The sequence below is a fragment of the Triturus cristatus genome, chromosome 3_1 (genome assembly GCF_964204655.1).
Source record: "Triturus cristatus chromosome 3_1, aTriCri1.1, whole genome shotgun sequence".
NCBI lineage: Eukaryota > Metazoa > Chordata > Amphibia > Caudata > Salamandridae > Triturus > Triturus cristatus.
The window spans coordinates 830,936,589-830,950,611 of NC_140583.1; the positions used below are offsets into that span (position 1 = coordinate 830,936,589).

The window sequence follows — 14,023 nt, forward strand, 5'->3', positions numbered from 1 at the left end:
CCAGTGTCAAGAATATAATCTTAAAATGGCTTCCATGATCACTTGTACTGGCAGCAATAGAACTGACCAGTGCAGGGGTATATCTGCTCATGCAGATATGTACACACATGTAATATAAGGTACCCTGCCTTAGGGCTGCAAGGCCTGCTGTAGGGGTGACTTACAAATATTACATGAAGTGTTAGGTCACATTGCACACAAGTGTGTGACATGTCGTGTTTTCACTTCTTAGAGCACCTTGTCGCGCAGCCTGCTGTGGCAGTCTGTATGAGTTTGATGGTGGGTCGCTTGGAGTGGCACAAGATATGCTGCAGCTCTTAGGGATCCTCTTTAGTACCGATGACCTAGTTACCAGAGGTACAACTTACTAGGGACTTACAAAGGTGCTAAAGGCCTGCTCACTTGGGGATCAAGTGACCAGTTCTCTTGTTTTGGGGAAGGAACAAGACACTGGTGACTTGTTTAGTGGGAACCCAGTGCACTTCAATTAAACCCAGTTTCCTACACACTCCTCTTCTGATCTTCAGGAAATCGTTCTGAAGTGGGTGCCTCGTGGTGCCACAATTATGCTTGGAACTTGACTCCTGAGCATGCCCTAACCAATGTGGTAAATGCTCCAGAGATAACACTACTCACTTTGGGCATTGTTAAGATGGTGACAGTCTTCAGCCACACTAAACTTGGGCTATGAGGGCTGGGGTTTGTGGGGAGTATACGATGGCAATCCTAGCATCCTCCCACTTCTAGCATTGAAATCCAGTTTAAGGTCGCTACTATACCCACAATAAACCCAGAGATTGAGGTCTGGTAGGACAAAAGCAGAGGATTCAGCAAACCAAATAGTGGATACACAAGAAATGTCTCTGTATCTTGTCCACTCTGCTTTAAAGCATGCCCCAATGGTTATTTATATGCAAATTCGGCAGACCTATAAAGCAAGACTGGACACAAAAGCAGGATTTGACATTGTAGTGTCAAAAAGGACGCCCTTTCGGTGGGGTACAAAGGAGTCAAACAGACAGAAATGGTCCTTGACAAAATGGGTATGCTGCAGATTCAGGGGGTGGTGATCGGCAGTTGCAGGCCGTGTCAATTCCTTGGTTATGCCTGTAGTGAAGACAGGACGCAGGTAAAAAGAAGTTTATTGGAGGTGTAGGGAAAGAGCACAGGTAAATGTGCTCCCAGCAGGACAACTCCACCAACTGACATTCCCCTCAGATTCGAACTTAGAATCAGCTGTGTGGCACCCCATGTCACAATGCATACAACACTAGGCATGAGACCCTAGGATACCACAATGTCCGCCCTCAATCAATGAAGCAGTACAACCTACCATGCGATTATCTGTCCCCAATCCCCAACAATTGACATGCACGTGAGGGTGGGGGAGCTCTCTTTTTTAAGGAAGGATACCCATGTCATCCCATGTCACAATGCATGGAACACTGTGCATGAGACCCAAGGATACCACACACCTTCCCTCTTTACACAAGGAATAGACACTATTTCTCTTGTACAATAAATACATTATAAGAGACCTTAGAACACGTGAAAATATAACATTACAAGAATACATCAAGCCTAAAACATATATAACGAAATCTTCAAACAAGACAATAACATAGGAAATTAAAGACAGAAATAACCAAAGGTAAGGATGATCAATCCACTACAAAACCTTTCAACTTCTTAAGTACAGTGACCATTTTTCCCGATTTTGATAACTTGATAACTTTGTGGTTACTTGATACCTCTGTGGGTAAACCTTTTCAATCCTTTTCATTTCTATTGCTATAGCTGCAGGACGGCCTCCGGTTCTCATCACTACTAGAAAAGCTGGAAGAATAGGAATGTATGGTCGCAGAGCATGCGTAAATTTTGGCCACTTTGCAACGTGAAGAAAACTGGCTGTCTACCTTCCGTGTCTTGTTTAGTTTAACAACTACCCAATCACCTTCCTCAATAGAAACGTTCACATTATTTCTTTTGTCATAATAATCTTTGTGACATTTGAGCCATTTCCAAATTATTTTTGACTACTACAGGTGACTCCTTGCTTTGAAATTCTCCAGACATCTAAGCGTAGCGGTCTTTAGTAAATGGCTCTCTACCATCTTTTTCGAATTCTGAAAGGGTTGTAACCAGTAATAGTGGGGCTATTTAAGCCCATGTCAACTTGTCTCTAACTCCACTTCCCAGTTCTTGCCTGCACTGATGGCACCTTGGATACTACCCATGAGGACTCTGTTGAATCTCTCAACACCACCATTGCAGGCCGGGGGCAAACAGGAGTGGTCTTCACTTCAATACCATTTCTTAGTAAAAGTGCACAAAACTTGTTCGCAGTAAATTGAGGACCATTGTCACTTAAGAGTTACTTGGGAATCACACTAGCAGTATCTACACTCTCCAGTACTTCTAATTCAGGCCATTTTGAGTATAAATCAAAAAGCATTATGATGTTTTTGGAAGTACCATTCTTATCCCAAATGGGCCCTAAAACATCCATGGCCAGGCAGCTCTAGGGTTCTGAAGGTAACAACTCTCAAAGGTTGTCTGAACATTTTACAGGATTTGTCCTGCGGAGAACAATTCCCAACAATTTTTTCCCATAGCCAAATCAATGCCTGGTCACCAATAATAAAAAGTGTCCCCCTTTGCTTGGATTTGACTATGCCAAGGTGCCCCCTCTGTAGAGAATAGTATTTTAGTTTTTCTTATGTAATTTGTAATTGAATGCATCAATAAAAGTTATTTGCATCTTTAACGTGAGGTATTAAGAACGTATTAGCTATAAGAATGTGTTAGCTCACTGAATTCTGTAATCTTAACTTTGGTTGTGCATTTTTCATGCTTTCCCTTTTCTTCAACTGGAACTGTCGTGGGTCTCTGCTCCTGTAATAAAGTAACTTTCTCTTCATAACAAACTTGAAGTCTCAGCCTTCCTATTTTGCTGAGACGCTTTTTACACCCTCATGGGTAATCTCCAGAATTTTGTTATGGAGGTTAGAAGGAGGTATTACTTTACTACCTCTCAGGATAAATTCATCATAGATGGACATTTCCTCCCTTAATTCCCACACTTTCCTACAATCATCAGTAATATGCCAGCCATGCAACACATATCCTTTAAATTCCTTCAAACTTGCATCCTGAGCATACCCAGCAAGACACTCTTGCTTTGTCCTTCACCACACATGCAACACTATAATCATTCCTATCCTTAATATGGTTACACCCCTGAAACAGTGACCTGCTCTAAGAATCAGCCACACTGTTTTCTTACCCGGTAGATATTCATTTTTGTACACATAATCTAATAAGCTCATTGACATCCTAGCAATATGCGGTGTGGCTTTCTCAACACCTTTAGTGGTTAAAAATGTGACCAACGGCTTATGATCAGTACACATGGTACCCCATAGATATTGCCTAAATTTCTTAGACAGCGCATGTGCGCTGCCTAGGTGCTACATAAAAACAATGCCCGACTGGACTGCGAAGCTGTGAGACGAGCTGATATACTTAGTAGTAGGTGAATACACGTGTGCACATCACTGACAGGAAGCTTCCAAGATGCCACTGGGCTGCTCTCTCTCCCTCCCCTTGTCTATCTTTCTTCCTCCCCCTTTCTTCCCCCCCATTCCTCCCACCCTATTCTTTCCTTCCACCTCCTCTCTCTTCTTCCCTCCTCCCCCTTCTCTCCTTCCCGCCCCCTTCTCTTCTCCCCTCTCCCTTGTCTTTTACCTCCCCTTATCCCCCTCTCCTTTCCTCCCCCCTTCCCTCTCCGTCCTTCCCTCTCCTTCCCTCCCCTCCCCGTCCCTCCCCTCCCCTTCTCTCTCTCTCCCTCCTCTCCCACTTCCCCGTCTCCCTCTCCCACTTCCCCGTCTCCCTCTCCCACTTCCCCGTCTCCCTCTCCCACTTCCCCGTCTCCCTCCCTCCCTCCCCCCTCCCCTCCCCCTCCTCCCCCCCTCCCCTCCTGGAGCTACTCGTTAAATCACTCCTTCTCCCACTCCTAGAAAGATCAAAGGGTATGACGAAACAACTTGGGTCAATGGAGAAGTTGGTTGCACAAAATACGGATCAGATAAAAGACCTATTTCTGAATATAGCAGTGCCTCAAAATACCATCACTTATTCCAATCCACTTCCAGTGACAGATGACAAACAATCAGGCCCAGACCCAACTAAAGCAAAAATGTCATCATCTTTATCAAATCCAACTAAGCCGACACTAAATCGAAAGAATACTGAGTTAGATCACGGTCACAAAACTTTAATTCCCCAAACTAATGGCCCTGACCTTAATTCATATAATGTCCCTGCTGTTACCGCCCCGGTTAAAACTTATGGTGCTAACTGTCAGCACATAGACCTCCCCCCGGAGGAGGTCCCCTACGTCGTACTTCTGACAGGAGTTCCAGCATTGGAACCAGGGAAGAAGGAGGGTTACTACGATTTAAAAAATAAAGTCATGCATTGGTTGAGACAGAATAGGCCTTTACCTCCTAACATCAATGACGAAATCCTGAATGTCCGTAGACTTGGTTGGATCGGCCCACGGACATTGAAGGCGATATAATTATTGTTAATTTTAGAGACTACAGGACCACCACGCATATAACTAATTGGTTTCAACCCCAATGCCAGAGCACCATAAGAACCCACGACTTGACCTATTTTTATACACAGTCGCAAATTAGGAACCCAATATCGCCTAGAATGCTTATATGGCCCCAAATAGGGTCTCTTAATTTTAACCTCCCTATTTCCAATCGTTTTTACCCTCTTAGAGGACGTCGACTGACTTTCTTCGGGAGGTAACACTTGGATCCCTTTTAGTGGCATAACAAAGGCACAATTAAATAGCGACCCTGGTCTTCTTTCATCAACCCATACTGTACCAAACACTAAGATCTTGCTAACGTTGCCATTAAGCACCGACCCCTAACTAACAGACGTTTCGACGATATCTACGACTTCTCTATTATCCCCTAAAATTACACAAGATCTTAATCCAATCAAATTAAAATTAGCGGTTGTATTTTGGAACGTAGCGTGTCTACGCTCCAAATTAGAAAATGACGTTTGGACTAATTTTACTGTAAATTTTTACATTTTGTGTTTACAGGAGACATGGCTGACAACAGCGACTCATTTGAATGGTTACAGAACTTATTTTTCACCTGCCCAACCCTCTAATTCTGGCAGGGCTAAGGGTGGACTAACCGCCTATATATCAAATTTGACTAAGCTGGATGAAATAAGGACTATAAAACTTGACCCCAACTTCCAGCTCTTTAGCCTCACACTAAATACAAGAGATCTTTTCCTCTTGGTCAATTATTATAATAATCTTTCTGACCGAGTAGCATTGGATATAATTAATTCCATCTCCTCTTTAACAACATCTTTGATTAAGAAAACAGCCAGAGAGGTGACCATTATTTGGGGCGGTGATTTTAACCAGACCATTTGTGCCGCTTCCAATCAATTTCTATGTGATTTAAATGAAGCTGACCATCCCATTTCTCATTTTACACACTCAACTCTAGGCAGTTCCTTAAATGAAACTATGTTCAATCTGGACATGGGAATTGCGAATAACTTACATAACCTAAACGCACTTCCAGCCCCTACCTATCACGGGAGGGGATGTAATTCTATCATTGATTACATCCTGCTTTCTAATGGCGCTACAAAGAGGGACACTACTTTTCACACTCACCAGATTGTATTGAGTGATCATTACCCTATCAGTATTACATTATATCTTCCTAATGGGCCCAATCCTAAAATGTCTAGTCTTCTGGATCAACATGACCTAGAACTATCCAGATTAAACGGTTACTCTCTGAAATGGGCCCTAGTTGACCCAATCGAAATTGTAAAAACTGTGGTCACCAGAGCATATTCGTCTATTACGAAATGTCTTGATCTGACCACTTCTGACGCAGACGTTATTACCAACTTTAGCACCGTGATACAGGTGGTTAAACAAGCTCTTATGGCTAAAAAGCCACATTCCACAAAAAATAGAAAGGGCTGGTTTAACCACATGTGTACAGCGGCGTATTCCAAATTAAAATCCGCTTGGCGTAAAACAGTCAGGGACTACGTAGAATTATCCAAACTGAGGAGGGCCTATAATCTTGCTATAAAGGAAAGGAAATCTGAGCTAAAAAAACAACTCTGGGATGAACTACATGAGTTGTTTTAGTAACAATAATACCACTTTTTGGAAAGTGGTAAAAACCCCTTTTCTTACTGACAAGGGTAATCTCCCTAGAGTAGAGGTTGCTATAGATGACAAGCATTTGCAATGCAATAGGTCTCGCAATATTAAAGTTTGAGCTATTGGCATTGTTAAATAATGCAACACCAATAGCTCAGGGACAGACACAATGACAGAGGCACACAGACAGAGACACACAGACACAGACACACACAGAGTGAGAAACACAGACACACAGACAGAGCCACACAGACACAGATACACAGACAGACAGACCAACAGAGAAACAGACACAGACAAAGACAGAGGCACACAGAGAGACACACAGGCAGACAGAGGTACACAGAGACACACAGACATGCACAGAGACAGTGACACATACAGAGACACGCAGACAGAAGGGCGTCACTGCATGTCCACGTGGAGATGCTTGAAGTCCCACTATCTGGCCCACTGTGCATGCAGTGCTGCATTGTAGTGACATGAGCTGTTGGGAGAGTGTTCATGTATGTTACTCAGAACTTTCCTGTTATTTTCAGCAGTTGAAACATATTTACTGCTTGTGAATTTAATGTATGGGGCTTACTCCCATAAGGGTTAATACTGCAGATGGGGTGATCACAGATGATGGTTCCTAGTAGGGCTACAGATCCTGTTGAGTTTCGGGGCGACCCCATACTCTAGATGGGGGATCCAGAGTTAACCTTCGTGATGCAGCTGGGTCTGGTGCGCATGAAACATTGAGGAGATCACACACCGAGCAATGGAAGAATGCTACTTTTCTAGGTTTGGTGAAAGAGGGGTGTGGCAAAAGGGGTTCACTGCCTGTGCAAAAGTGTCTAGTGGGCTTACACTGCATCCCTTTATGAACCACGCCGACTGGATGATGTCTGACTGAGGACAATAAGATGAGATATTAACACCATACATAAATGTAAAAATCATGAAAAGATCAGAGTTTATGAGACAAGATGCAAACCCGTATGGGTGCTTACATGCAGAAGTACAAGCTGGGTACACACAGCAGCATTACCTGGGAACTGCTGTGTAAGGGTGAAGTCCAAAATGCCGCACTCCTGCGGCTGCTGGCGCTGTCTGCGAACTTAAGCACACATCTACAGGCTGCTTGGAGTGGTTCTTAAAATAAATTTAGCGATCGAGGTTTGCGCTTGACTTCGCCCCGGCTGCAGATTTACAGATCCTGACACTTCTGTTGTGCCCTGCACAGCTGAAACAGTTGCAGGTTACGTACTTACCTAGAGTTACAGGAGTATGATTGCACCAGGTAAGTATTATTTTTTCACATGGTAAATGTGTTTTTCGTGTGAGGAACCCTCTTGTCTTGCATCATATCTATTATGGGGCGATCCCTTTCCATCGCCACCCTGGAAACGGGTTTCCTTATGCTCACGCGGAGAGTAAATCTTGCACCATTCCCGAGATGGGAATCGACAAAATGTATGCAAACCATGTTCCCAAACTTTCCGGGCATATCCGCCATATTGCACCAGTTCTCCCAGGTGACCTACGTTTTATGGCAGAATTCATGCTCCCTTGACTTTGCTGCAAGTCATTCCCTCTTATAAAATCAGTGGATATATAAACAGATTCCTTGGCTATTATGGCAGTTAGTGCATTGCCTGTGTTCACAACTGGAGCTGGTGTCCATAGTCACTAGGTTAGCCTGTTGGGTCTGAGCACATATGCTACAAGCAGTGCTTAATTTGAGCCGGTGTTTTCCGGTTCTAAGCACAAAACCGATGCTTGTGACAGTTTGCCACAAGGTGGCGCTGTCTGGCTAATTTAGAAATGACCACAACAGTTCATTAGTACTTCAAAATACATTTAAAATGACTATTACCTGTCCCCCAAGCCATTCTTATACCTTTGGGAGCCTGAAGTAGTTCGAATTGTCACACTTGTAAGAGTGTGATGGTTAGTAGTTGTGTTGTTACCATCATTGGCAGCGCTGGCAGGGGCAATGTGTGGGGCAGGCTGCAGTGGCCTCCTGACGAGAGTGCCGGCACTTATTTATTTACAAATTAAGCAATAGTTACAAGAAGCACAAGGGTGGTGCCTTTTGGTGTACGGAAGCGCCCACAAGGTGCTCGGGGATTCATGAATTGTTGTAGGTCTAGCATCTACCCACCTACCGCATAGGTAGTAGGGTGTCCCGTGTAAAGACTGCTGTGGTGTCATGTGTGAGGACTGTGTGAGTTCTGCTAAAGCATGGCAGTGACCTAGCGCGTGCACTAATACATGCCGTGGGGGGCGAGAGGCACAGTTCATGCGCTGGTGCACACACCTCTGGGTGGTTAACTAATAAACATGGTGAATGCACACCTGCATGTGGGATGTTACTTATTGGATGTCCCTAATGCGTGTGGATTGCATTATTTTCTGGACATAAGTCACGCATGGGAAACACTTTGCTAATCGTGTTACAAGTTTCTTGGGGTCTCACAATATGAGGGGCACTGCACTGAACATCCAAGTGACGGAGTGAGTGGCAGTTTTTTTAAAGCACTTACCACCACCCAAAGAGACCTCTTGGCGCTGCTCCACAGAAGAAACTTTATCATGGGTAATTCGGGCTGTAGGGGTGGTATTCAGAGTGATGTGTCTGCAACTTGAGGAGGACAGTGCACCCTGGGAGGAGTGTTCCTTTCAGCCTCAGGTGACAAGGCCAAAGGTTTGGCGGCAGATGGTAGGAGCTGGTGGACAGGCCCAGGGAGCTCGAAAGTGTACGAGGGGCTGCGGGGGCTTGCCGGGGTTAGGCAGGAGGGGCGGGGAAGGGCGTTGGCTGCACGGTGCTATTATTATGCATTTGTGAAACACTTCAAAGGCGGGAGGGAGGCGGAGGCATGCCGTCTCGCCCATGTCAGGGTGGATGGAGTTCAAGGGTGCCAGCTATTACGCATCAGAGGCCCCTGGTGGAGGGTGAAGCCTGCGAGGAGCTGGCGTGTCCTGGGGCAGGTCGGAGTATCCGGCGGGGCTGCCTGAGTGCTTGACGCTGACGCTGCTCGCGCCTGCAGTGCGTCATGCTGCACCTGTATGAGGGGCGTAACGATGGCCTCCAACTCCTCAGGGTCCCAAACTTCCGTGGGGGGCACTCAGCACAAGATCAAAGATTATCCGCGAGATACGGGAGACTCAAGGGCCCGCATAACAATTTGTAAATGGGGGGAAGGCATCATTTTGCCCGTATCTCTCTAGCCACTGGATTTGAAACGCTATCGAGAACAAGCGCGTCCCAGAAGCGCCTCGGATACGGTGAGGGGGTCGGCAGTGGCGGGGTGTGTGCACGCACGTGTGTCTGCGCAAGCGCGTCTCAGAAGCGCGTCCACAGACCCCGATCGCTGCGCGTGCCCTGGTCTGTCTCCCTTGAGAGGCATCTCGGCAACAATAGTTCTCGTTGGCGGCAGCGCTTCGCGCTGCAACGCCAGCGAGACCTAAAAAGGACTGGGTAGATCACTTTTCAAGAATTTTTATGATCGATTCGCCACCAACTGACGTCGGCAACAATGCCTTTCACTGTCAAGAGCCCTCGCCTTTCCCTATTGAGATGTTTATTACACTTGACCAGGTTACTCGGGCTTTAAACGCAAGCAAAGCAGGGAAGGCCCCGGGGCCCGATGGGGTCCCAATAGATTTTTATAAAACCCATACCGAACTCTGGATTCCTTTCTTAACTAGAGTCTTCAATGCACTGTGTTCCTCCGGCATTCCGGAATCCTGGAAAAAATCTATCCTAGTCCCGATCTTTAAGAAAGGGGACAGGAATTCAGTCTCCTGCTACCGCCCCATCTCCCTGTTGGACTCAACAGGGAAAATGATGGGTCGGATAATGCGCGATCGTTTGCAGGAGTGGGCAGCGGATAACATCATATCCGATCTACAATATGGGTTCCGTGAAGGCCTGGGAACCAGAACCATAGATCAGGCCCTGAATCGATCACTTCTGATAGACAAATATGTTAACATCAAGGCCGGAGCACTCTATATGATCTATGTAGACCTGTCAGATGCATTCGACTGCGTTTGCCACTCTAAACTCTGGTCGATCCTATTAGATCTAGGGCTGGATCAGACTGCAGTCACCTTCATGAGAGAACTTTATGCGGATGCAAGTGCCAGAGTAAGATTCGGTCTCAGTGGCGAACTCACTGCATCCTTTGGGGTAGAAAAGGGGGTGAGACAAGGTTGTGTCCTGGCTCCATTCTTATTCACCCTTTACACCAATGGTCTGGAGGGTGAGATGCTGAGAGGAACCCAGGACCTTCCCATGGTAGCCGACCGCCGCATACCAGCCCTTCTGTATGCGGATGATGCAGTGATACTGGCTCGCACCCCAAATGAACTTCAGAGGGCCTTAAATGCTACGCTCTTTTTATGGCCAGTCTGGACCTTAAGGTCAACATAGGGAAAACCTTCGTTATGAAGGCTGGTGTTAGCAAGAAGAATAAAACCAGATCAATTTATTTGAATAAAGAAAGTTTAGCACTCACTGATAAATATCCGTATTTAGGTGTCATGATTGATAAAAAACTAACCTGGAAACCGGCAGTTGAAGTAAGAAAACTTCAGTTTGCGAGAACCACCTCTGCACTTGTGAGTTTCTCCAGGAAACTGGGGAAAAAAGCACCTGCGGAAATGGTAAAAATGTATAAAGCCAAATGTATACCAGTGGCTTTATATGGTGCGGGTGTATGGGGCCACGCAACAGTGGCCCCCATCCAGACAATAGAAAACAGTTTTCTGAGATACCTTCTCGCCCTGCCAACCTCAGCCGCAAACTACTCCTGCCACTTGGAACTAGGCCTACCATATGTGATAGACCTGGCAAGAATCCAGCCTCTTTTATTATGGTACCGAATATGGTCATCAGAAAAAACAATCGTTACTCAAAAAATTATTCAAGACTGCAAGGACCTCGACAATGTTCATAGATCTAGGTGGTTATCCTACGTTAAAAACATTTTAATTGATCTAGGGCTAGAAAAATATTATCATGACCCTTCTATGATTCAGGAGTTAACAAGAAAGGCCTTCTACAACCTCTGTTATAACCATCTCGAAGACCTAAGACTTAACTCAGAGGTCATGAAGCAAACAGTTAGGTACAGTCTAACAGTCCAGACAGTTTTTGGGATCCAGCCTTACCTAGCCTATAGTACCACTTCTTATGAGCTGTTCCTTTTGGTAAGGTTTAGACTGTATCTTTCATCGCCTAGTGGTTTTCCCGCTGAGAAATAACTGGGCTAAAACACTTCCATCTTGCCCCTGTGACGGGAGTTCTTCCCAGTCTACAATTCACACGATCCTTTTCTGTAAATATTATACAGATCAGCGGAGGAAATTACGAATCCCCCTATTAAAACGCATGGGCTTCCGTACTTGTCGCCCAGCTTTACTGTTTTTACAGTCACTTGAGGGGGAGGGGCAGGTTTACATTGTTTCTAACTTCTTACAGAACATCATGCGCCATAGACAGAACTTAGGCTGACTTAACCTATCCCCGATTTCATTGTTAAATTAATCGTACTAATTTAATAGATGTCTTCTTACCCAGACACTTCTCGTAATGCAACCTTAAATCCGTGAATTGACATTATTGTGATTATCAGTGTCAGCGATGAATTCCAACAATATGAATTTTAAATCAATGTGTTTAATACGTATTTTACTGTGCATTTGTACTTGCATCTTTTATGACTCTCTTTGGAGAGCCGAATAAAGAAATGTTGATTGATACATAAAGGGGGAAGAGGTGGTCATGTGTTATGACATGCTTTGTTTATTTGTAGTGGATTCATTTATGGTTTAACTGTAGGTTTCAATTTTACAATGACCATGCTCTATGCTTGTACTATTCATTTGTTTGCGTTCCTTTAAGGGGGAAGGTGTGTGGTATCCTGGTTTAGGTGCTATGTATCTTCCCCACTTACCTGTCTTGCTGCTCAGCCAGTGTGGATGAATAGTAGAATGTTGGTGTGTGTGATGTAATGTTAGAATGTGGAGGATGCCTGGTGGATGGATGTCAGTTGGGAGATTGGGCTGAGCAGCAAGGGAGCTGCTCCTGGTGGGGCTTTCTATATTACTATACTTAAGACCTGATTCTTCTGTGATCCTGTACTAAAGATATAAAACCTACTTTAATCCTCCTCCCCTCCCTCCCTCCCCTCCTCCTCCTCCTCTCTCGATACTTCCCCCTTCTATCTCCCCCTTCCCTCTTTTGCCCTCCCCCTTCGCCCCTCCGCCATCTTCTCCCCTCATCTCTCTACTCCCCCCTCCTCTCTCTTTTTCTTCCTTCGCCGCTCTCTCCCTCTACCCCACCTCCCCCTACCAGAATATTCAAGGCTTCAGGAGGCAGAAATGACGGCGATACCGCTGCATATGTTACACCGTGTGCCGGTAAAGACCTCCACCTTACGTCCAAACGCTAGGAAGCAGTCGGGTGTATGCATAGGAAGGGGTGCTGAAGCCTCGGGTCCCGGTCCAATCGTCGCCAAAATGTAGTAAAGGCGGTAGGCAGGTAAGTACAGGTAAACAGACGTTTATTGGAGGTGTAGTGAAGAGGATCGGTAAACGTCCTCCACGCAGGGCAACTCCACCAACTGACTTTCCCCTAGGATTCTAACGTAGAATCAGTTGTTTGGCATTCTATGTCACAATAGTAGAACACTAGGCACGAGACCCTAGGATACCACAATGTCCGCCCTCAATCAATGAAGTAGTACATCCTACCTTGCGATTATGTGACACCCTTCACCAACAATGTACATGCACGGGGGGGGGGGGGGCTCTTTTTTTTATAAGGGAGGATACTGGTGCAAATTGACGTGACGATAGCGTAAAGTGAAATGTAACGAAGTGGAGAAAACAGGAGGCGTAGCAAACTGGAAGCAGAGGAGGGAAACAAACAATGAAAGCGGGAGGGACTAGGCATCTCAGAGCGCGGTGCCTAGCCTAACCTAACCGTACGGGGCAAGTACTTACCTTGATGGGCTTGGTATTGTCGCCGAGGCTCTCCCCGTGCATCTCCTCCATGGCTCGGCAGGCCTGGGAGGACTTGGCGAACTTGATAAAAGCGATCCCCTTGGACTCTTTAGTGTGCTTGTCTTTCACCACCCATACATCTTGAATGTCACCGAACTCCGAAAAGCGCTGGCGGATCACATCCACCGGCGTAGACTTGCTGATCACAAGGAACACACGGCTGTTGGGAGGGTCGTCCAGACTGTCCGATGACAGTCGGAAATTGGAGCCACTTTCATCCATGGTTAGGGTGCAGTCGGGCTCCGTGCAGCGGCACTCACTTCTCAAGAAAGGAGCTTACAGCCCGGCTTCTGCTTTAAGAGGCTAAGGGGTAAACGACGTTACGCGCTGCGCACCCTAGTCGGTACTCATGCGCATGTGCAATGTATTCGAAAGGCTTGCAACTCTGGGGCTTGTTTGCTGAAATGGAAGACGGACTAAGCACTCTGTAAAACCAGCTTGCACCGAAGATGCAGAAAAAGGACGAAGGCCATGGTCGTTGGAATAGCCTCAAAGAAGGCAGACATTTTGGAAGATTAGTGGTTTCTTGTACTCATACGCAAAGTACAGTGAAATCTCAGTTTTGCTCAAATCGAATACCTAATATAATGCTGGATTTTCAACTAGTTTTGTAGGAGAAACATTGTTATGTGCTTGGTATTCTCGTTTAATAATTTTACAATCAGGGAAAAACTGTAACATGTGTGTATACCTTATTGAAAAGAATGTCCCTTTGTTGTGTAAAGGTAA

General features: G+C 45.6%; 1 protein-coding gene across 2 annotated transcripts in view; it reads right to left on the reverse strand.

Moving 5' to 3' along the window:
* Nucleotides 1–13,673, reverse strand: part of RBM45 (RNA binding motif protein 45) — a 431,040-nt gene extending 417,367 nt beyond the window's left edge. Inside the window, exon 1 of one of the 2 annotated variants that reach the window (XM_085645219.1) lies at nt 13,235–13,673. In XM_085645219.1, the coding sequence (XP_085501345.1) occupies nt 13,235–13,516 (282 nt within the window). In that variant the 5' untranslated portion in view covers nt 13,517–13,673. The remainder of the gene's footprint in view (nt 1–13,234) is intronic. The other variant, XM_085645220.1, reaches the window with a different exon arrangement.
* Nucleotides 13,674–14,023: the final 350 nt, after the last annotated feature.